We start from the raw sequence: 23,512 nt of genomic DNA, 5'->3' as shown, positions 1-23,512 counted from the left end.
TTCACAAGTTGTCCAATCTGGGCACCTACCCCACTTATCCTCTCTCACCATTGGCATAGAGATATGCAGTATGCCTTCATACACTTCATAAAAAGAATCAAACACATGGAATTTTATGCAGACATTAAGCAAAGTGTGTGTTATTGATTTGCCTCCTACCAGTAAGATGGTAGGTTCTGAAAAAAGCACCCATATATCAACTTGCTAAGTGACAGTTTTATCCTGAAACATCTTGTTTATGAAAATCTGGTGTTATGTGCAATAAATCTGTGATTTTGGAGTCAGCTGCAGAACTGAGCCTCTAATCTTCATCCTAAATCTCCACCCCTTCTGAAAATGATACTGTCCTCTCCCTGCGGCCCATCAAGCGCTTGAGAGTGTGTTTCGGGTGGTGATTATACTGCAGACAGGGTGCATTCTGATGCAACAAAGAGATGGAGAATAAGAAAATTCCATTCCATTAAGAAAAAGGGAATAAGACTGTTGGGGAGAAAAGAAAGACGGGTCAGTAGTGGGATGTGTTTGCGTAAGAGGGGCGTCATCCCAAAAAGCTGATATCCCCACCAGAGCTGCACCACTGATGTCATCACTGTGGGACACACCCAAGCTGGCTACATGACACGAAGAACTTTAAGAGTCACTGCAGGGACAACTGGAAAGATTCACAACACAAAATACACAGAACATCCAAAGAGTGCTACAAACGTCCCAGGAATGTGAGCCCTTTGAAGGACAATTTGCAGATTGCAAATTTGCTTACCCTAATTATAAGAATTGTTTTAGCATTAAAAGGGACCTATTATGCAAAATTAATTTACTTGGTGTTTGAACATAAATGTGTGTCGGCAGTGTGTGTACACAAGCACCCTATAATGATAAAAATCCACCCACTCCTCTTATTTTAATCCCCATAAATCATAAGCAGTGTCTTAAGTAGTGCCGTTTCTATGAAATATGTCACAAATGCTTAGGCCCCACCCACAATTTCTGAAAGACTCTGCCCTATTAGCATAAACCCCATCCTGAATGAGCTGTACACAGTCCGCCATGTTTATATCCTCGCCAGCGCATTGAACAGCAGCTTTCAAGTAAGAATTTAGATTTTCTGTTTTCTTTTGTTGTTTGATTCATATTTACAGCTTATATAGCAGTAGGTACTGCATATTACGCTGCTTTCACTTTAATACACAGATCTAATATACACATGCGATTTCTTTACTGGATTTCTTTATAGCCGACTGTGTGTATGTGAACTTTGTTTGTTTTGACATTTGACCTTGTGTCTATTTGATAGTTTAAGTCCAATACGCTTATTTCACGCAGCAGTTATTTTGAAATCGAAAGCGAGGCTCCGGTGGGAAGAACCCCGGAAGTAAAGATAAACAACAATGCCTTGGACTACCAACCTGAAGCTGCTGCCGCGATTTACACTATTGAATGTTAATATACAATATAGGATATGTAGATATAGTTCGTTCCTGCTTATTTTTTTATCAATTACTATTTCACATCCCCACACATGCACAGCTTAAACAGAAACATTCCAAAACCTTTCATAGCGAGCACAGATACTTAAATAAAAACTTCCAAGAATCCAGCTGTTGTCCACTGCTGTCCACCTGACAGGACACACAAATCTGACTTAGACAAACACAGTCTTATGCAGAGCATAATCACTACTCCCCAACCTTGTGCAAGCTGTATTCTGATAGGAGGAATGCAAACAGCAGCCTGGACCTTGGACTAATATCAAACCACCAGCCTTCGTCTATTGAACGCTGTACAGATGACTTGCAACTAACAATATTTATTCTGGCCCACGCAACTGCGGTGATGAGAGGGCGACTTACCCAATCTGTCTGTTGGTGGAAGGGGCTTGAGTGATGACCGAACTGGACTGGGGCGAGGGCAGTGCCTGCTGGATTACTATGCTGCTGTCGTGGTTGGCCATTCTTGAGTGGGTCTGCTGGTGCTGGTTAGGGCCCCCCTGCCCATGAAGATTGATATTCTGTTCAGAAACACAAAGGGTGGGATGAGGTTCATGAGCACAGGGGTAAAATATTTACTGTCAATGTATTGTAACATATCAAAACTTTTTTTTTAAACTACAAAACAAGTCAACACACAACTACTACACAGTAAAAAAAAAAATGTATCAATACATATATGTATCAATTGTTGTGACAACATAAGCTTTTACATTGCTTTAACTCAACAAAATAATTTTTATTTTATTTGTACTAATTTTTAAGTAATTTTAATGTAATTTAAGTTGAAGTTACTTAAACGTCCAAGTTGATTGTACTTCAAAATTTAAGGCAGCAACTTTTTTACAGTGTAGGCGTGATCAAATGCAAAAAAACAATCACGTGGATTCCTATTCAAGTTATTTGATTTTGCCCATGAAAATTCGTCAAACAGCGGTAAATGTGATCGCACCTCAAGCATGTAGAATTAAAACTAGAAAACAAGATCCCAGGTAACAGGGAATCTTCTCAGGTCTTTGTCTAACGTTCTGCCAGGTTATCTCAAAGTAATGAACAAACATTATTCCAGTAATGTTAATAGAATGTTCATTAGTTTCATCAAAGAATGTTCATCAAAGTTATCAGGTCTTTAATAATGTTCTCAAAATGTTAGTACAAAAACATCATCTATACCATTTATTGAACTTTGAAACGTTATTAGTAGGCCAACTTGTTTCAGAATGTCTAGAGAACATTCAAAAGTAATATTCCCATAATATTTGCTCAATTATACAAAGGAATGATCCCTTACCGTACATGTAACCAAGAAAAAAGTGGATGTTTTGAATGTTCAGAGAACATTCAGAAATAACATGTCCATATCTTCATGGGAACGTCAGCGAAACGTTTTTAGAACATTTTTGCTAGTTGCGAAGCACTGACTGAACATCATATATAGCAAGCCTCTTTGGTTTAGGCCACTCTGGAACAAACCTCATGTGATGTGTGAAAAAGGAGGATTATTGGTAAGAAATGCACTCTGTACTCGTTTAGATGTGACACCACTGTAAACCTGAGCTTATGCATGCATTTCCTGTAGCAGATACTATAGAGTAAGTCTAAGTAAGAGATGAAGGGAAATTTCTGTTGATGGCCATTCCTTGAAGGCACAGTTTAAAGTTTTAATACCCAAGTCAAGGTAGGCCAACCCTAAAGTTAGCATCACACTTGTTCCCTCCAATAGGATTTGTCGATTGGCTTTTGGATTATTTCATAAAATTAGCTATGTGACCAACTAATGTGTATGATGACACATTTTGTTCGTCATGATAATCTTCACAAAAGACAGGCCCGGCGTCAAGGGGGGGCTTGGGGGGGCTTAGCCCCCCCTATGATGATCTCAAGCCCCCCTAGCGGAGATCTGAATGATGATTATGTGACTGAGCGTTCGTGCAGGGTTTTTCTAAACACTTATGAATAAGATAACTATAAACGAGAACCGTCTGAACTGTTCTCGACTTTACCCCTTTTGTACACTGCACACGTCTGCAGTGCATTACGGCTCCGACAAGATTTTATTCATTCCTCCACACGGTGCCAACTCACACCAGGAGCATTTCAGTAGCAACGCGACTGGATGTGCGAGAACATGTGATTTGCCTGTCCGATGTGATTTTTCTCAATTTTTGGGTTCCTACCTTACAGTCTATGGTTTCTACCAAGGATATATTGGTGTGCAATACAATTGGGAGTCCTTACAGGGTTTTTATTTTAAAATTTACAGTGTTTATTTACTTTTATTTTGTATTTACGGTGCGGCTTGGATGCGGCGTCCGTTGAAAATAGACTTAGCACCTATCTTTAGTGAAGCGGTGCGGAGCGGTGCGGAGAGGTTCTCTGGGAGAAGTGTGTGTCGCGTTCTTTAACAGTCTGCCTGGAAACATAGATGCCGTGAAGCCAAACTTCCTCATTGAAGAAGAATTTATCGGGATCAACTAAACGCTGGATTTTCAAAAGTATGTGAAGAATGTGAAGTTCATAGAATAGACTCTTTAAAATATGTCCAAGAGTTCTACCTGTCTGTTATTGTAGGGACATCGACGTTACATTTTCACACCCCTAAACATGACGTGGAACAAAACGAACGATGATTACACGTCAGTCAGACGGTCTCTGGGCAGTTCTTGGCCAATGAAAGCTGCGATGGAGTCCAAACCTTCTGCCGTCAGTCTGAAGGTCTGGCTACGCGAGACTACAAAGAATCTAACTTGCCTAAAAAGGCACATCCTTTAAGCACATGAGATTCTAAACAAATAAACCGGCTTCCACAATTGATTTTAGTACACTTCCTTTAAGAAAAGCGCAACAGAACAAAAAGGCTCTGGGCGATATCTCCCTCTCACCTGTCTTTGCCTTTTCAGCAAAAGTCCTGCTACAACCTGCTGCTTGCTGACTTGGCATGGTGTGCTAACCCTAAACCTCAAGTGTAAACTCCCCAGATTAACAGACACCATTAGTTTATCTACTCTATGGCTGTTATGCACATGCATATAGTAGGGTCGTGGTCACTGAGGCCAGGCATCTTGTGACACAATCATGGTAAAAGTGGTAAAACAGTCATTCGGGTTGAAGTTGTTTACATCATTGTCAGACCTTGAAGCAGCATGATAAAAACACTCGCAATAGTTTGGTTATGACGGCTTCACTAATTACAATCCCGATTATCACTTTGAAATATTCCTTTTGAGAAAAACTTGAGAAAGTTTCTTTAAGAAACTTTCCTCTTCCTAGATGGTTTATTAGGTAAAAATCTGGAAAAAAGTGGACTATTGAAATAAAGTGTAACCCATATTTTTTGTTGACCGTCTTGGAACCTCATAAGTGACACAAGTAACTGATTTGAGACGCTTTCAATAGGAAATTGACATTAACATGTTGCTAAGCTAACAGAGCAATACTCCAAGGATAAAATATATAGCACACACAAATACTGGGTATTAGGGGTGTAACGGTTCAAATTACTCACGGTTTGGTTTTTATCACAGTTTCGGAACGGTTCGGTATGTGCTATGTTATGGAGAAAAATAACTACTGTCAAATAAAAATAAAGAAAATATGAACAAACAATCAAACTACAAGCAACAGGACAAATAAATACAATAGAACAAAGATCAGAATAAAATAAACAGTGCTTTTCAGGTTTTTCAGGTATCTAACAGTAGTTTCAGGTAGGCTACAGAAATTTGACAAATAAAGTAAAAAAGTAATCAATATTGCATATAAACAACATTGCATATAATCTTCACTGTATAAATTAATTAAGGATTAATCATTATTAAAGTTACAAAAGCTATTTAGTCAAGAGCAGTGAGTGATTTCCTTGTATTTTGTTGTTGGTTAACATTAAAAAACACAGACAGTATTAATATTATGCTGCTGTCACTTTAAATCATAATACATGGATCCAATACACTGATGCTGTACACATGCATTGTCTTTCTCGACTGTTTACATTAACTTAACACATAAAATGTTATATACTCGCCCACACAGGCATTTTGACATAATTTTTGTGTGAATTTGTCCGTTCAAGCACAAGACTTGCGTACTGTCTGAGACGTGGCTTTCCGTGTGCGCGCTCCGGATGAGTGCACACACAGATCTCCCAGCGTGCGAGCGTGTTCTCTTTTGCATCTTCTTGCCCTTGAATGTTCAAATGGGCAAGACTTAAATGAGTTTAGTTCAAACACAGGTAGAATGATGTGTGCGTAGTAGTGATGAAGGCGTATGACTGGTCATATTAGAGCATACGACACTTGCATTTAACAAAGTCTAGGGGAAGCCAGAAATGCATATCCTTCGACAGAAACATACATTAGCCTAACTCTGTCTGTCTGTTTTACGTGTTGTTACTTTCAACAAATCATATTATAAGTGCAAGTGGTGGGTGTACAACGGTACAGTCTGATTTTTTCCTGAGAACCATTACATCCCTTCAGGGTATATGAATCAATATTAAAATCTGTTGGGTGTTGCTAGTGGTGCAGAAATGACATGACTCGCCTTTAACATGGATCAAGAAAAACAGAAATAGCTATAGAAGTTCTATTCCAAAGCCTAGTGAGCTGCATCCCAGCGTACTGCCTAATAAAGAGCAACTAACCATCATGAAAGCAAAAGTAACTGATCTGAGACGCTTTCAATAAAGTCTGACATGTTGCTAAGCTAACGGCGCAATACTCTAATTAGTATAAAATATATAGCACACACAAATACAGGGAATATTAATCGATTAAGAACTATTTTTTTATAATATTCAGACTCTACTTGTGTATTGCATTCTCAGCGCTGTGGCAAGAGGCAGGATAAAACCGTTTAGAGAGATTTTTGCTAAGCTAAGTTAAGTTGAAAGTTACTTAAAGTTAGTTAAAGTCACTATGTTTGCATACTTGCGTAAAGTATGTTTCTGGTTTTAGAATTGGAGAAATCGAGATATCTTAAGTTACCATAAAGTTTCCTACATTTTGGAAAAGCAACTCACATCAGAAGCAAGACTGTGATGCCCTAAAATGCGGTGAGACGTGGAATTGAAGACAATTAAGAGTGTGTGATTGTCTGGGTGATATGTGATATCCTTTATGAACACAACTGTCAGTCTGAAGCTCAGGTGCCAAATCTGATCTCTGGGTGTATCTTCACCTGCTTCAGCTACGGAACTGCCGTGTATGTGTATTGTTATGAGGTGATTGTGACAGACGATGTTAGCATCACAGCTGCGAGACTCACACCATAACCTCACCTGTTTACTGTCCTCCTCCTCTTGAGCCTTGCAAAACTCCTGCTCGATGGAGCAGTCGAGCTCGCTGAAAAGACCCACCTCCTCACAGTTCTTCAAGAAGCGCGTAGGGGTCGGCGTCTGGTCTGGAAACATTCAAGCAGACAATACATCATTTATTCATAATTACATTGACAATGGAATTCACTTTATGATGCCTTATATGATGCACGTTTTTACATTTTTGGCGGTCATGAAATAAACAAATTAGGGTGGTAAAATATCATGTATCATAATGTAGAAAAAAAAATCTTAATTAAAAGTATGAACTTCCCAAATAAATAAATTAATTAATTTATCTAAATAATTAATTCATTAGTTAACATGAACCAACAATGAAAACTACTTCTAAAGCATTTATTAATCTTAGTTCATGTTAATTTAGTAATACGTTATTAAAATCTAAAGTCGTATCTGTTGAATGTACCTGAGCTACATGAACTAATAATGATCAATATGATAAATAAACAATACTATAACAAATGTTTGCTCATGTCTTTGTCATGTTTTCTGTTGTCATGTAATTCCCTGTCATAGTCATGTGATCCTGCCATGTGTTCCCTTGTCTGGTGTCCATTGTCTAGTCATTAGTCCTTGTGTATTTAAGCCCTCATGTTTGCCATGTGTCTTTGTCAAGTATTGTTTCACTGTAACCTCTGTGGCCATGCCATGGTTTGTAAATAAACTGCACTTGGGTTCTCTACAAACTTGCCTTCAGTGGACCTTTAACATTGATGTATTAACTAATGGGACTTTATTGTAAAGTGTTACAGTGAAAAAGTACTTATTTAGTAGTTTGGTATATTATGTTATTAATACTTTAAATTAAGCAGTTTTGAAGCATTTTTGTTAAAATATTACAAATATTTGACACCAAATCAAAGTCATGAGGAACAAACAATAAGAAAACAGGAAGTGATATCATAGAAAGGACTGCTTATGATTGTAGGCTTGTTCGACTTGAACCGGCGCTGCGCAGACCGATCGGTTGATGACATCAAAGTACCGCGAGAGCGATTCAAAAGCATAAGGAGCCGTCTGCTCTCTAATCGCTCTCGCGGTACTTTGATGTCATCAACCGATCGGTCTGTGCAGCGCCGGTTCAAGTCGAACAAGCCTAGTATCTCAACCTCAATATGCTTCAAACACTATCAATTAGTTTTGTTCAGGTTGTAAAAGCTTTTGTGATCATCCACTGCCCACAAAAAAAAAAAAAAAATATATATATATATATATATATATATATATATATATATATATATATATATATATAAATTAATAATTTGTCTTTTAACTATTTTTAAAAAATAATTTATCACATTCTGTTTTTCTCAGTACACTCAACACAAGTTTTTTGAAAATTCCCTATGCAAGTTGAACCCAAGCCAAACAGCTAAATAAAATCTTCTGGCGGGACCATGTGGTCCATGGCACTAGGATGCATTACTAGCTGCACGCCGTGTCTCTCTCCACTCAGGCTGTGATTCTGTCCTCTTCATTATTTACCCTTGTCAGAGTGGTAGATCAGATTTCTGGGATCAGCTTTGGGTTTCTCACTCACTCCGCATTCTTTTACATGCAGGCCCTTCTTTCAGTAACTCGCTTGCTAACGAAGGTGCACATGCGTTCCTTCACTCACTACCTCTCATTCGCTCAGCCTCAAACACACTCCACTGAGAAATCACACGCACCTCTTATTGAGTTAGTGGTGGGACGATAATTTCTAGCCGCTACTGGAACCACATAGCAACTCATTATCTTGTACTTTATCAAACCCACAATGAATATTACAGTCTAGACTCTAGACTGAACCGTATATCCAAGACTCGTAGAATCCCATCATGGTTTTCATTTCAGGATCCCTGTTAGTGTCTACAGTATCTTGATAGACGAGGGTGAATGAAATACATACATCATAAAATTAAGCGTGTCCAAAATTAAAATCAGAAAAGTTTAAAATGCATGTGACAAGTTTCTTCTATTCATGGCTTTCTATTTTGTATTTTTTTTTGTTTCAGTTTAATTTACTGAAATAAAATAAAATGTCATGTGGTGTAACATCAATTAAAAAGTTATCATTTTCAAAATATCGTTATTAATAACTCAGTCAATTAACTCATCAATTTACTCATAATTATATAATAAAACAAGAAGCACTTGAATATCACACAATTCCAGTTCATTTTTCAAATCCAATGCAAAGGACTTGCATCATCAATTTGCAAGTGCTGAAATGTGATCCGTTTTGTTCGGACAGTGTAGTCAATATCCAGTGTATCTACATCAGTTGCTATGGTAATGATGTAAGCATCATCACAATGCCAAGATACTTTTGAGAGTTGTTGTCAAAGTTGTTGTCATTGAGGACAGAAAAGTACAAAACATTGCCTTTGCTTTTGGCCATTACGGTGCATGAGAAAACATAAGTCATTAATTACTGCATTAAATCATAAATAGTCTTTTTTGTATCTGAAACTGCTCATTAGTTCTCTCATTCGTAATTCACTAGTGAATGGCACATAGTTCAATATCTGGGGCAAGAGTGAGCATCTCAAATGACAAAATACATGAAATCTGATCTGACCATGCAGACTGCAAGTCATTTACAGAAATCAGATTTGAATTGGATTTTAAACCACATACGGACAGATGGATGGATTGATGGATGGATGGACGGATGGATGGATGAATGGATGGATGAATGGATGGATGGACGGATAGCAAGATAGGTAGATAGATAGACTGACAGAAAGACAGATGATACTGAATAGATATATGTAGACGGACGGATGGATGGATGGATGGATGGATGGACGGATAGATGGCTGGATGGACAGATAGATGGCTGGATGGACAGATAGACGGATGGATGGACAGACAGCCAGACAGACAGACAGACAGATAGATATATAGAAAGATATATAGATAGATAGATAGATAGATAGATAGATAGATAGATAGATAGATAGATAGATAGATAGATAGATAGATAGATAGATAGATAGATAGATAGATAGATAGATAGATAGATAGATAGATAGATAGATGTTTTGTTTTGGAGTAGATGTTTTTTTTGGTCTTCATTAACAGATTTAAAAGTACACAAAAAAAAGGCTGACTTTTTCATCCAACTTTGGTTAGATATTCGTACAATCTCTAAATATGCACCCTGGAATCCTCCACTTTTTCATCATAGCTGTTGAACCTTATTTTCTTTTCTTCCTCTACTGTTCCCCTTTCCCCTCGTCCCCTGAGAGGGCAAGCGGTCTAATTGATATGGAGCTCATGGTACGGGTTGATGACTGGGATTAGGGGATTGAGGCAGAGCACAGCACAAATATTATTTTAGCCACATGGCTCTGCATTTAAAACTACACCTACGCATTTGCCAAGTCGTGCGTCCTGCCTAATACACCTAATCAAAGACAGACGCTAAGAAGAGACTCACACATGAGCTGTGTGTGTGTGTGTGTGTGTGTGTGTGTGTGTGTGTGTGCGTGCGTGCGTGCGTGCGTGCGTGCGTGCGAGCGTGCGTGCGTGCGTGCGTGCGTGCGTGTGTGTGTGTGTGAGGTCTGTCTCACCTGACAGCATGTTGTCATTTTTGATGGAGGGGAATTTGAGGGTCATCTCATGCTTGTGCCGATGAATCATTAGATGATCCTCCGTAGGGAATCTCTGGAGAACATGGAAACAACTGGTTGTGATTTAATCACACTAAACACAATAAAAAAAAGCAGAGGCTTGTTTTCTTTCCATTCTGTGTTCTTGAAAAACAGAATATTACAATTAGTGACTCTGTCAAGCAAAGTTATTTTGCCAAAGTTATACTTACCACCTTGTACAACAGGACTGAGCCTTAGGCATGAACTGTCTGTCTGACACTGAACCGATTAGAATAACAACCTTTTGATTGAAAATACCTTCTCATTATCGTAATTACATTATCGTAATTGCTGTTTAAGAGCACCTGAAAGGTATATTGTGTCTGTAAATGGTCCACATGAACCAACGTGCTTAGACAGACTGTGACAGGCCTAGTCTAACTGTGCAGTGGTTCATAACAGGTGGATTGTGGCCCAAATGTGTGTTCTGACTGCGGAAAGAAGAGAAAAATAATGCTAAATGCTACTTAAAAAATAAATTTTATAGGATAAAGGATAAAAATGTATACTTTTAAAAAGGCAGGGAAAGCACTTTTAATGTCTTAGGTTAATGACATCATATTTGTACATATTTGTAGACCTATGCAGTACATGGTAATATTAATACTGTGATATAATATTAATAATAATTCAAAGTACGATTTGTATGATTGCTATTATAAATTCTGGGTCCTGAACCAAAACCAGTTTAGATCTGGTTTAGTGTCAATGACATATACTTATATGAGATATACTTACTTAATATAGTTTTTAATCATATAAAATATATAAAATAATATATTATAAAAATATAATATATTTTATTATATTTGATATAATACAAATAAATATGAAATATATTTTATAAAATATAAAAAATAAAAGTTTTTATATTTTCTGTTTTATTTCAATTTTATTCGGTTTGGTCATTTTGCTGTATGGTTTTGTCTCTCTTTTTTTTTTTTTACTTCTATATAGTTCAATACAATTTTGTTTTAGTTTTAGTTATTTTTGTAGGCTACATCAAGTTAAACAAAATTAAAATGAGAAATATTGCATTTATTTTATTTCAGGTGATTTTTGTTTCAGTTTTACCCAATTGCGTACCAGTGTAATGGTGGAGCTAGAAGAAAATATGCATAAAGAGAGAGATTATTTACTATATCAATCAGGATTCCAGCTCATCCAAAGAAATACAAAGCCAAGAATCTTATAAAGTCCCAGTGGATTTCATTTGCCTCAACAAGATAGCATTTCACTGTTGTTGTCTATGGTGCAGTTTCACATTGAGAAGGAGCTTTCTCGAGTTACAGGACCGTTCGCCTTTGCCATTGTCTTATCAGACTCACCTGAGAGCAGCCCGGGGCAATGCACACGAACGGCCTTTCCTGCTCGGAGTTCATCACTGTCACTGGCTCCTCATATACCTGAACACAAAGCAAAGAAGAGAAATTCAAATCAGGGGCGCCTCCAGGACTCAGCCGCATAAAGACCCGCTCAGATTATGTCACTAATGTATCGTGTGCCAGTGATAACCAACTCCGTGGTTCCCGAAGACGCTTTGAAGGAATCTCAGTGAGTATTCGGTGTCTTACGCCCTGGGAGAGGGCATTAGGAGGTGTAAAGGTTTAGGCTAAAACTGACCCCTGAAGTGTCACCCTGCTCCTTCGTCACCATGGAGCCGTGGTTGACCACAGGGTAAGGTGTAAACTATCCTCTCTGTGTTGTGCACGCAAGTGTGTGGCTAAACCCTGACACACGGCACCGAGGTCAGGGTATCAGTGAACTGCCAGTCATTAGCAACTCTTTTGACACCTAAACTGCTCTTTTAATACTTCACCAGCCTTGACTTTAGCAGTTTGTATTAGATGGGTTTAAAATTTAGAAATGTATTCTTTCCGTTCATGTTGGCTTCACATTGTTTTGAAAAATTGTATACAACAGTTTAACAACAGTTTGGATTTATTAACTTTATAAATGGCATGTAGTGTAAGCATCAATGTAATAACATAATTTGATTACACCTTGTACACATCAAAAGTATTTTTATGATGCAAAAAAGTATATAGATATGTATTTCATAATTTCATTTAAGTATCAAAAATATAGGATTAAAAAATGTATATAAAATCTAAATTTTATAGTATACAGTATCTCACAAAAGTGAGTACACCCCTCACATTTCAGCAAACATTTTAGTATAACTTCTCAAGGGACAATACTATAGAAGTGAAATTTGGATATATTTTAGAGAAGTCAATGTGCTGCTTGTATAGCAGTATATATATTACTGTCCTCTGAAAATAACTCAACATACAGCCATTATTGTCAAAATAGCTGGCAACAAAAGTGAATACTATATATATATATATATATATATATATATATATATATATATATATATATATATATATATATATATAATTTATTATTTTATATTTTATAATATACATTTTTTAATCCTTTCTGTGATAATTGTGAAATTAAGCATATATGATTTATCTTGTTTAATGTGTTTATTTTGTCATTGTATATATATATATATATATATATATATATATATATATATATATATATATATATACAGTATACATATAGGATGAACTTAAAAAAGATCAAATATATTTACTGTAAATTGACCCCCTGTGATGAGGGTTTTCAGAGGTCATCTCTATTATATAATTTGCTATATTATGATATAATTTATCTTTATGATGTGATCTTCTGTATTATATTTATTATACTTATATAATTTTTTTCAAATATTTAAATTGTGCTTTTTTCTTAGAAATAACAAAGAAGATTATGTAAAGCTACTCAAAGTTTTCTTCATCCTTTTAATGATAATATTTTCTTCATTATAAATATCAGGACATTTGTACAACACTGATATTGATAATCTTTTTAACATATATATAATTTCAATTTTAAAATAACTTAAGTTTTTTTTTTTTATAGTTTTGTAGTTTTAAAGTCAACTGTTAATGGTGAAATATAGCTGCCTCTATCCAACAGGGTTACAATGGGCGGCAACACAGCAAACAAGGTGTGAAAATGCAATAGAGTCTAAAAATTTTTCATTACAATGACAAAACTCTGAACTATTTCTAGTGTCCGTTTCACAAGTGGTGATTGCATTTCAATGACAAATCTCTCTCTCCGTTACAGCTCACCATGAGCACTGGAATCCCTTGTTCAGTGCCATGATGCTGCTAAATGCCATGGATGAAAGACTGACAATGGAATGGTATGCCAGTCATTCAGTTTCACGCACATGGAGCGTAATCGGGCTGCTCCTCTGATGCTGATGGGACGTACTTTACCATGCTTTTCATATGTGGACCCACGCTGAGCCCTCTGCTACTGTCGCCAAGGGGATCAGAGTGCGATTCTGTGGAATATATCAGGCACCAATCGTGCTTTAGTCTCATTCTATTCAACGGGTGATGATCTATAGGGAGTCTGGGTGTTTGATTCTGACTGTTCTGATTAGTCAACCGGAGCAATACGTTGTGATTGGTCAACCGCTTCTAGCGTGTTTTGTAAATGTCCCGCCCCTTGCCAGGCCTCAGATTCTGTGTGGGCCTGATTATAAGATGGCAACAAATGCTTATGACTATTTTATCGCAACAGCGAAAACACTGTATTGCAAAATTTGGCTGCATGTCGTGCATCACAGGTGATCATAAACTTGACCAATGTTTCTAACACCTGTTTTGGGAATTTTACAGCACCCTTATGTAAGTTTTGTGCGAAAGAGTAACAGTATTATGGTCTACAACAGCCTAATGACACAGCTGTAATAGTCCATGACAGCCAGAATCGAGTCCCCTTCATATACAGCAGCAAAACAGACTAATGACTGGCTACGTATTGACTCACCGCTTAGACAGCTTAGACAACAAACACTTTCCAAATATGTGGAAAATAAACACGTTCAAAACTTTGAAAGATGAAAACATTAAGAGAAAAGCATGAATTCAAATGCTTCAGGCTTGGATATACATGAGCCCCGCTGTGTGTACGCTTTTATACACGATTTGCATGTGCATTTTTTTCCCCTGTCCGATTGGTCTAGTCAACTGTTTCCTCCCATGCTGTCAAAACATGCAAATTTGCCGTTATATTAACCAGACATCTTTTTCCTTACAGTCCGGCCTTGGGACAGAGCCCCTCCAGGCGGCTTCTGACACGCGGCCCTTGGGGACACATGGTCTGGACAGGGTGTTTCTGTAAGCGAACTGACATCAAGAACACGTCTGCTAAATGACAAGTCACTAACACACAGCTCTCAGAAAGTTGCGCCTCCAAGTCTATACCGCAGCTGTCTTATTCCGCTTTCACTTTTTTCATTGTTAATTGCTATTTAAAAACGGTCATTTTGGTTGTTCAATATTCAACCTTTCAAGCGCCTCTGTCAGGAGATGAGATTGAACACTTTTGCCGGAACGATTTTTGTTCAAATAAAGGGACAGATCATCTATAAAATGTAGTCATCATTTATTCAACGCCATGTCACTGCAAACCTGTTTTACTACTTTTTTTCACAGAACACAAAATAATATATTTTGAAAAATCCTGGTAAACAAATTTGCTCACCATTGACCTTCATTTTATGGACAAGAAAACACTGAGACATTTTTCAAAACATCTTAAGGGGTTTGGAACAACATGAGAGGGAGTAAATGATGACGAAATGTTCATTTTTGAGTGAACTATTTCTTTGAGTAAATTTATTTAACATTTTACTTCCGTAATGTGATATATTTCTGAGTGAATTTTAACGACAACGAGTAAGAAATGTAAGATGGGACTTGATTTTCTCTATCAGAAATTGATCGTATCATCTCTATTTGACTCTTCTCTAAGCTGATAAGGAAAGAGATTTCAGAGGTGAAGTCATAATATTTTACATATTCATCCAAAGCGGCTTGCATTGGATTCAAGGTTTTAAGATAAAAATTCATACATTCAAGTTCGGAATAACCTCATAATTATTGGATATTCAAGCTTGATTTATTTGAACCTGATAAAAAAAACAATTTATATAATTATATAACAAGACATTTCTGATAAAATTGAAAAATGTCTATATGATCATTATAAACATTCCTTCCCTCTTCGGTTAAAATTAATCCGGCCGACTGATCGAATTGCACTGAGTTCCCCATATTTTATCTCAACAGTTTTATCCGTTCCTGCTTTCACTGAAAATTAAACCCATGATAGTCATTTTGATAAAACCAAGCCCAAACCTTTTTTTCCCTTTGTAATACGGTGCACAGATGAATCAGTCAAAATAAAGAACCATAAATGTGTTAAATATGATCTTTTTTGATTTCATGTTGACTTTAACAATACACCTTTATAGTGAGCAACAAACTTCTCACCGTATCAGTCAAGATTTGAGAATGTATTGTAATTATTGTAAATACGCTGTGTTCTCGAATGTTACGAGACCTGAGATATGCCGTCTTGTGGTATCATCTAGCCTAATTCCAAAAGCATAACCAACAGTGCAACACAATCAGACGCCTGCAGCAATATTCCATATTTCCACTATGCATGTTCTCCAACATGCGAAATCCGCACTACAAAGACTGTCATCAAATCTGTTCATTCAAACATGGATTATGCACTTCATTCATTTTCATGTAAAATATTACCGTATCATTTCCACCCTCCAGCAAGTCTTTTAGCCACCTAAACTGCTCAATATTCCCATGTGACACAAGACCAGGTGTGAGATGTTTGCTCACCGGTGGTCATACACTGCTTGGCTTTTATTTCACCTGTGTTTTCATTTAACACAGGAAATTTCGTTACACTTCAAATTTAGAACGGCCCGATGTGGCAGCCGAGGAGGATTAGGGGACCGGAGTACAGTTTCACAGGGAACCGGTTAGGAACTTTCTTCATTTGAATTCAAACAGTGCGGTGCACAGGCCGAGGGGAGACGGAGGGTGGTGAAGGTTACAGCAAGCACAAACTTGCACCGCAATTCAAATCCAACTTCCAACCTCCCACCCCCCGTCCTCCACAGGCCTTCGGCAGAAAAGGTTCAAGGTAGGATCAGCTCAGGGCCCGGGGCAAGGAATAAGAAACATACAGACAATGCAAAGGATGCCATATACGTCTCTTGATGAACAGACGAAGGGGCCCAACAAAGGCAACCTTCAATCACTGTCAGTCATCACATCTTCTCAAACATTAACTCACAGAGACCAAGAGAACTTTAGGCTGACTTTGATACCGGAGGTACAAACATTTGAAATATGAATGTTGTGTATCGGAACGTCCTTATTGTTGTTGTTCAGTGAACAAAAGAGATGGCAAAATGAAAACATGCCATCTGTGATTAAAATTAAAATCAAAAACGTTTTAATTGCAATGTTATCATACACCACATATTATAAGGCATTTAGAATTTTCTATAGTATAACTATATAAAACACATTCCACTCATTGTAATTCACTCTATCAGCCAGATTAATTAAACTGGAGAGGGAAGAAATGTTTGTAATAGCTGTATAGATATTTTTTTCCAATACCAGTCACTCAATTTTATTAGATATGTTGGTAACACTTTAGTTTAGGGTCTAATATTCACAATTAACAAGCTGCTTATTAGCATGCATTACAAGGATATAGGATATTGGCTTTTTATTCGTACTTATAAAGCATGTATGAATGCGTTATTCTGCATGACCATATTCTACATCCACTAATCCTACCCAATTCATAAACTTAACAACTACCTTACTATCTATAAATAAGCAGTAATTAGGAGTTTATTGAGGCAAAAGTCATAGTTAATAGTTAGTTAATAGTGAGAATTGGACCCTAATCTAAAATGTGACTGATCCATCTTGTTTCACAATAGGTGCATTTCACAGGTAATAGTATTAAATGTATTCTAATCAAGTTCACATAAATCAAACTATAAGTTGAATATCCGGTTATTTGCTCACTCTAATGTTATTCTGAACTTTTATGACTTTCTTTCTTCCATGGAACACAAAAGCAGACGTTTAGACAGAATGCAGAAACTGACAGCCTCAGTTGCCATTCACTTTCATTGATTGGCTGGTACTGTCATTCATCCTAGCATCTCTTTTTGTGTTCCAAAGAAACTAATACAGGTTTGTATCAACATGAAAGTGAGTAAATGATACAGACTTCACATTTTAAGTGTGAACTCGTTCAATATCCAACCTGGACAATGTGATAGAATAATTGTAATTATTTAAATTTTCCTCCCTGTATGAAGATGAATTGTAGACCTACATATATGCTTTATATACGATTGTTTGCTGTAGCCTACTTTCTTACAAACAAACTTATTTTTGTTGCAATGAAAAGTACCCAGTCAAACGTGTCAGTGGATTCAAATCTTTTAAGCATTTAGGCTTTTAGAAGAGAGTTTGCCTCGTCAGCACAAACCGCTGAAACCCTCAATATCTGGACGGTTAATCAAAGTCTGACTGGCCTGCATTATGACGTCATGCATCGAAGCATTGCTTTCTTGTTACAGTGTTCGAAAATAAAAACGTGTGTTTCAGTGCAAAGATTCAAGCGTACATGCTTTAACTCGTATAAAGGAGCGGACTGGGACTCCTCTGACAGCCGCGGTAGCTCTTGTCGAAACGGGAAAACACTGAGGTGCAGTAGTTTACAGAGACCAATGAAGTTCCTTAGTTTCTGCGTGTTGATGAATGAAACAAAACAGGTTCAACGCTACAAACTAATTCTCTTGAACGGACCGCTTCAAAGGAACAATGCAGAACACTTGTGTCACAGCGCGAAAAGGACACAACATTCATGCTGTGGCAAGCCATATTAACACTTCGGCTATTCATTTAAACCAACTTACTAATATACAGGCTATATATTTGTTATTAGGTCTTATTTCTACTGGCAAGTAATCCAATAGCGAAGAATATTTTTCAGTTAGGTTATTCATTGCTTATTTGAAAATCTATTCCATTGTTACTGAAAAATGAGTTCTTGCACTGGATTCTTTTTGGATCTGGTTCAAGTATCAACTATTCACTTCAGTCTATTATGTATTCCAATTGTTGCTGGTCCCTATTCTAATTTTACTGTAAGTATTACTGTTTCCAGTAACTATATAGCCTATTATTAAATTTAGTAAGTTTTAGAATCTAACAATAGCTACTCCTACTATCTATTCCATCAGTACCAAGTAGGCTACCTATTTATGACACACTATAGGCTACAGATCTCAACTGTTACTACACTGTAAAAAAATATGATCAATAAGTTATGGCAACCTATGTTTTTACATAGCTTTAAATTTAAAAATAAATACAAGACTCAACTAATGTAAGTCATTTTAGGTTGAAGTTAAACTTTAGGTGGAAATAACTTTAAGCCTAAAACTTCAAAGTAGCAACTTTTATTTACAGTGAAGTTATTTTTTTTATCTTACTAGTTAGACCTGTATTTTTACTCATATTCACCAATGCATATGAATGGTTCTATTTACAGATATTTACTAATGACTAAAAGTAGCCATCAATGAATATAACTAGTTTAATTTAAAAAATATACTAGGCCCGACAAGATTACTTACTAGTAAATAGAAATAAGTAGGCTACTTGTAACATAAAAATGTGTTCGTTCGAGGAATAAGTGGTAAAACAGCTTGCCACATATATGCACATACAAACACATGCACGCAGAAGTAAAAACTGTAGAAACGCATCGTGTTTGACAGCTTCATGAACGCAAACTAAAATCGACCGACTCCGCGTAAAGTTTTGCACTATACAACGACTTAAGTTTAAGAGCATAATCAAGAGTAAGCTAGCTGTTTAATGCGACACGATCCCTTAACGCGCAATTTGGCTAAAGACAGTGCGCAAAGCTGTTTCATGCAAACAATCCTTGGAGATCCGAAAATGATCAATCATGTTTCGCGTGTTTACTTTCCTGCAAGAAACGTGAACGACTTCACGCGTACAAACAGAGTCTGTAAAAGTACTTGGAATCTGTTCATGTGAATCCTTAAAAACTTATCACTTCTTCAGGCTCAAGAGAATGATTATTTCAATGGAACCGACTCGGCAAGTGCATGTGAATGCGAAGGAATGGATGTTTCGGCATGAAAAACAACTCAAACAACTCACCGCAGAAGTCTGGAGAAGATGCAGCACACTTTCTGAAGGAACCACGTTGGACTGAGGAAAGATTACAATACGATCTATTTAGAGAAGCATTACATCACCCTTTGGTGACGTCACGTGGGATTCCTGAACTTCTAAATCATTGCGGTCCCTCGTAGAGGCGGGGCGAGAGGGGCAGGCGGGGCGGGGTCAGGACCAGTGGGTGTGGCAACAACAACATCTGTCTGACTTCAACTTGTTATTGTTGTTCGCAAAGAGTTAGTCATAAACTGCTGTTGATAAAAAAAGTGTATGCTATATGATCATGAGATATAAATGCACATTATTGCCAATTAAACAACTAATACAGTTTAGGTAAATTGTTATAACACTATAATTACATTAATGTTTTATTATTTTGAATTTTGAACACTATTATATTGTACAATGTTTGAAAGATCATTAGTTTATATACTTTCAAATATTTAGAAACTTCAATTCTTAATTTTTCATTTTCATATATTATGAACAACTGACCTGTTAAAAATGATATAATGCTGATGACTTCTCGTGAAGTTAATACACGGTGTGATTTACATGTTTTGGAAAGGAGAGATGGCTAAAGACACCAAACATCTCAGCTCAGTTATCCAGGTCTGTTAATTGTGCACATCTTGCCGGTGCCTCTGTGCTTACTAAATAATGAAAGTGTCATGGGTAAATAAATTATTGGCTGGATTATGTCTGCCTGCAAGTGTTGAATTTAGAAGATGGTATTACAGAATCAAAGCTCTGACTCCTTTGTCTGCAGATAATTGCCAGGCAGACGTAATGTGATGCAGGTGGCATCAAAGGACAAACAAACGAATACCTTTGTTTATTTCTGTGGCATTCGGTAGGGCTACTTTCTATTAATTCTATTAATTTTCTGTGAACAGGTGCTGGTATTACAAAACATAGGCTTATCCTATTAAAGAATTTAGGTGTGCAAATGTTGCCAAATATATATTCACTGTAAATGATCAACATTTTTAAACAACGTTGTTTTTACATTGCATTAAGTCATCAAAATAAGTTAAGCAATTTTCAACTTTTTTATAAGTTATACAAGATTCAACTCATTTTTTAAGTCAGTTCAATGTAATTTAAGTTGAAAATTTAAGTCGGCAACTTTTTTTTTTTTTTACAGTGAACCGTGAATAAAAAAAAAGAGAATTAAATATAATCATGTAAGATTTTTTTTAAAAGGAAAAAATGTGAAACAAATCAAAGTGGTGCTCCAATTCCAACACGGCTATTCGTAGCTATTTTATTTCTTACAAATTCTCATGATTCGTATGATCTCATTCAAACATTATTATCGCACAATCTGCTTACACCCTATATGGCAGGTTTTAGGGTTAGGGTCGGGGTTAGAGGAGGGTCTTCATGCTTACTTTTTTCAAAAAATCATACATTTCTGTGCAATTCACATCATATGATTTAATACGAAATTACCACCTCATAAAATAGGTTAATTCCGATAGCATGACTTTCAGAAACATGACTAATGACCCCAAACATCCAAGAAACAGTAATAGAGCTATTAAAACTTCTAGAACTATTAATCGGATATACCGTCATTTTATGAGTATATTTTTTACCTGCAAAAGACAGTATAGCAAAGAAAATGGTCATGAGATTCATCATAGCTGTTAAACTGACACGTGAGCCATAATATGGTAAAAATGAAAAGAGTCACAAGCAGCTAAGAGTAGACAGAGTCACAACCTTTCAAGCTTTAGTGAATATGCTGGTGGCGGCAGTGTGATTTCTGATGCCAAGGGTACACTGGAGGAGTCTGGGATTGTTTCGGCGATTATTAATGACTGTCTGCTCCTCGGAAAGGAGCTGTTTACAATGAGCCACCCGTGCTAAGAGCTCTGTCACGGGAACAATAACGCTATAGCCTCAACTGCTGTCATAACTCAGCCGCTTCACTTGTCTGTGTCTTTTAACCTGGGCCTTAATCAAAGCTTTATGACAGTTTTTGTTCCTTTATGGTCTATATATTTCTCCCAGCGATCCAGACATCATCCCATGGGAGAGCTGTGCAGTAAGTGGCATAAGTGCACAGTCAGTGATGGGTCACTGACCCCACACTTTAAAGGATTTTATCTCTAATGCATGGCAGGTTAGTCTGTCCCCAAACGTCTTGCAGGGCTGAATTTAGGAAAGAGGTGAAAAAGGTACAATTTTAATGTCAGGTCTAATTGAGTTTAATTTTTTTTCTTCTCAAATTAAATATTTGATTTACACTACCGGTCAAATAGTTTATTATTTGAAATGTTTTTGAAAGAATCTGCTCACCAAGGCTGGATTTATTTGATCAAAAATACAGTGAAAGCAGTAATATTGTGAAATATTATTACAATTTAAATCAACTTTTTTCAAGACTAAAGACTGGCTGCTGAAAATCCAGCTTTGCCATCACAGGGTTATATTTTAAAATATATACACATAGAAATAGTCATTTTAAATTGTAATAATATTTTACAATATTACTGTTTTTACTGTATTTTTGTTTAAATAAATACAGCCTTGTCTTCTTTCAAAAAACATTTTAGAAAAACTTTTGTCCAGTTGTGTACATTCAGTCAGTTGGTTTGACATTTTCTTAGTTTAGTAAGTTTAGTCTAAATAAAGATGATTTTCTCTTTTGTTTGTTTTGAAAATGCTAATGTTATTATTTAATAGTTTTATTTAAATAGTTAATTGTTTAGTGTATATTTAAATATTACACTTAGTTAATAATATGCATTTATTTGCTTTACCTTTTTTTTTGTGACATTAACCAATAAAACCGTTTTACACACGCCATATCCTTCATGCGCCATATAATCAGTCATTACAGCAGATTACACTCAAGTTACCTGAACGATAACAAATTGGCAGTAAGATGTCCGATCCCAGGAATTGCGAGTGGAGAACAAGACAGCTGAAACTAATTGCAATCAGAGCGTTGATTCAAATTAGACAGAAGAAAACCTCATCCAAAGATGAGGTTCATAGGCAAAAAACACAACTGTGAGATGTTTGCATTTTTTATTTAAATTGACCATGTACTAGATTCACCTTTGATTGTGAACATGTCCAACAACAGTTGAATTATATTCATAAGATTGGAATGGTTACATGGAGAACATCAGTAAGGGTGATTCACTTCGATACATAGGCCTACATATACTGTAAAAGCTTCTATCTATCTATTATAGTTATTTATCTTTTTTTGTCTTGTAAAACTGTGCAAATTAGAATCTAAACTGCACTTTTGTAGGTGTAGAATAAAGATTTTATATATACAAGGGTTTTCCTCTTCATTCATTCAGTTATTGCATTCTTTTAAGTGGATCCACATATTTATACAAGGGGTTTTGCCTACTTGTTATTTCTTTGTTTGTTTATTGCATTCTAAATGGATCCATATTTATAGCAGTCCAATAGCACACAGTGATCAACTGGATTCAACTAAAGTTACGACACTGGAGAACAATGAAAAAAAATGTCAAATGTCTTGCCAAAAAATGGCAAGAACTAAAATTAAAAAGAAGTAGTTATCAAAACAAACCCCTTCAGATGCAGCCGAGGTGTGTGTGTGTGTGTGTGTGTGTGTGTGTGTGTGTGTGTGTGTGTGTGTGTGTGTGTGTGTGTGTGTGTGTGTGTGTGTGTGTGTGTGTGTGTGTGTGTGTGTGTGTGTGTGTGTGTGTGTGTGTGTGTGTGTGTGTGTGTGTGTGTGTGTGTGTGTGTGTGTTACCATGACATAACCTTGTTGTATTATAAGATCTGTATCTGATTTTGGTAGTTGCTTGACTCCAGAATGATGTCACAATTCAAGATGTATTTTGCATTCACGTGAAGGCAACTAAAAGTCAAATGCATATCTCAAAGAGGTTTGAACGATTC

At 36.5% G+C, this 23,512-nt stretch overlaps 1 protein-coding gene across 2 annotated transcripts in view; it reads right to left on the bottom strand.

Moving 5' to 3' along the window:
* The window catches only part of creb5b (cAMP responsive element binding protein 5b), a 79,947-nt gene extending 60,238 nt beyond the window's left edge, over nt 1-19,709 (bottom strand). For both annotated transcript variants that reach the window (XM_077209209.1, XM_077209210.1), the window contains exons 1-5: nt 19,595-19,709; nt 11,792-11,869; nt 10,383-10,476; nt 6,766-6,887; nt 1,851-2,008 (exon numbers count right to left, since the gene is read on the bottom strand). In XM_077209209.1, the coding sequence (XP_077065324.1) occupies nt 1,851-2,008; nt 6,766-6,887; nt 10,383-10,476; nt 11,792-11,845 (428 nt within the window). In that variant the 5' untranslated portion in view covers nt 11,846-11,869; nt 19,595-19,709. The remainder of the gene's footprint in view (nt 1-1,850; nt 2,009-6,765; nt 6,888-10,382; nt 10,477-11,791; nt 11,870-19,594) is intronic.
* Nucleotides 19,710-23,512: the final 3,803 nt, after the last annotated feature.

Source organism: Siphateles boraxobius, unplaced genomic scaffold (assembly GCF_051911475.1).
Source record: "Siphateles boraxobius isolate OS27281-9 unplaced genomic scaffold, OSU_SipBor_1 12, whole genome shotgun sequence".
Lineage (NCBI taxonomy): Eukaryota > Metazoa > Chordata > Actinopteri > Cypriniformes > Leuciscidae > Siphateles > Siphateles boraxobius.
This window is presented reverse-complemented; position numbering and strand designations above follow the sequence as displayed.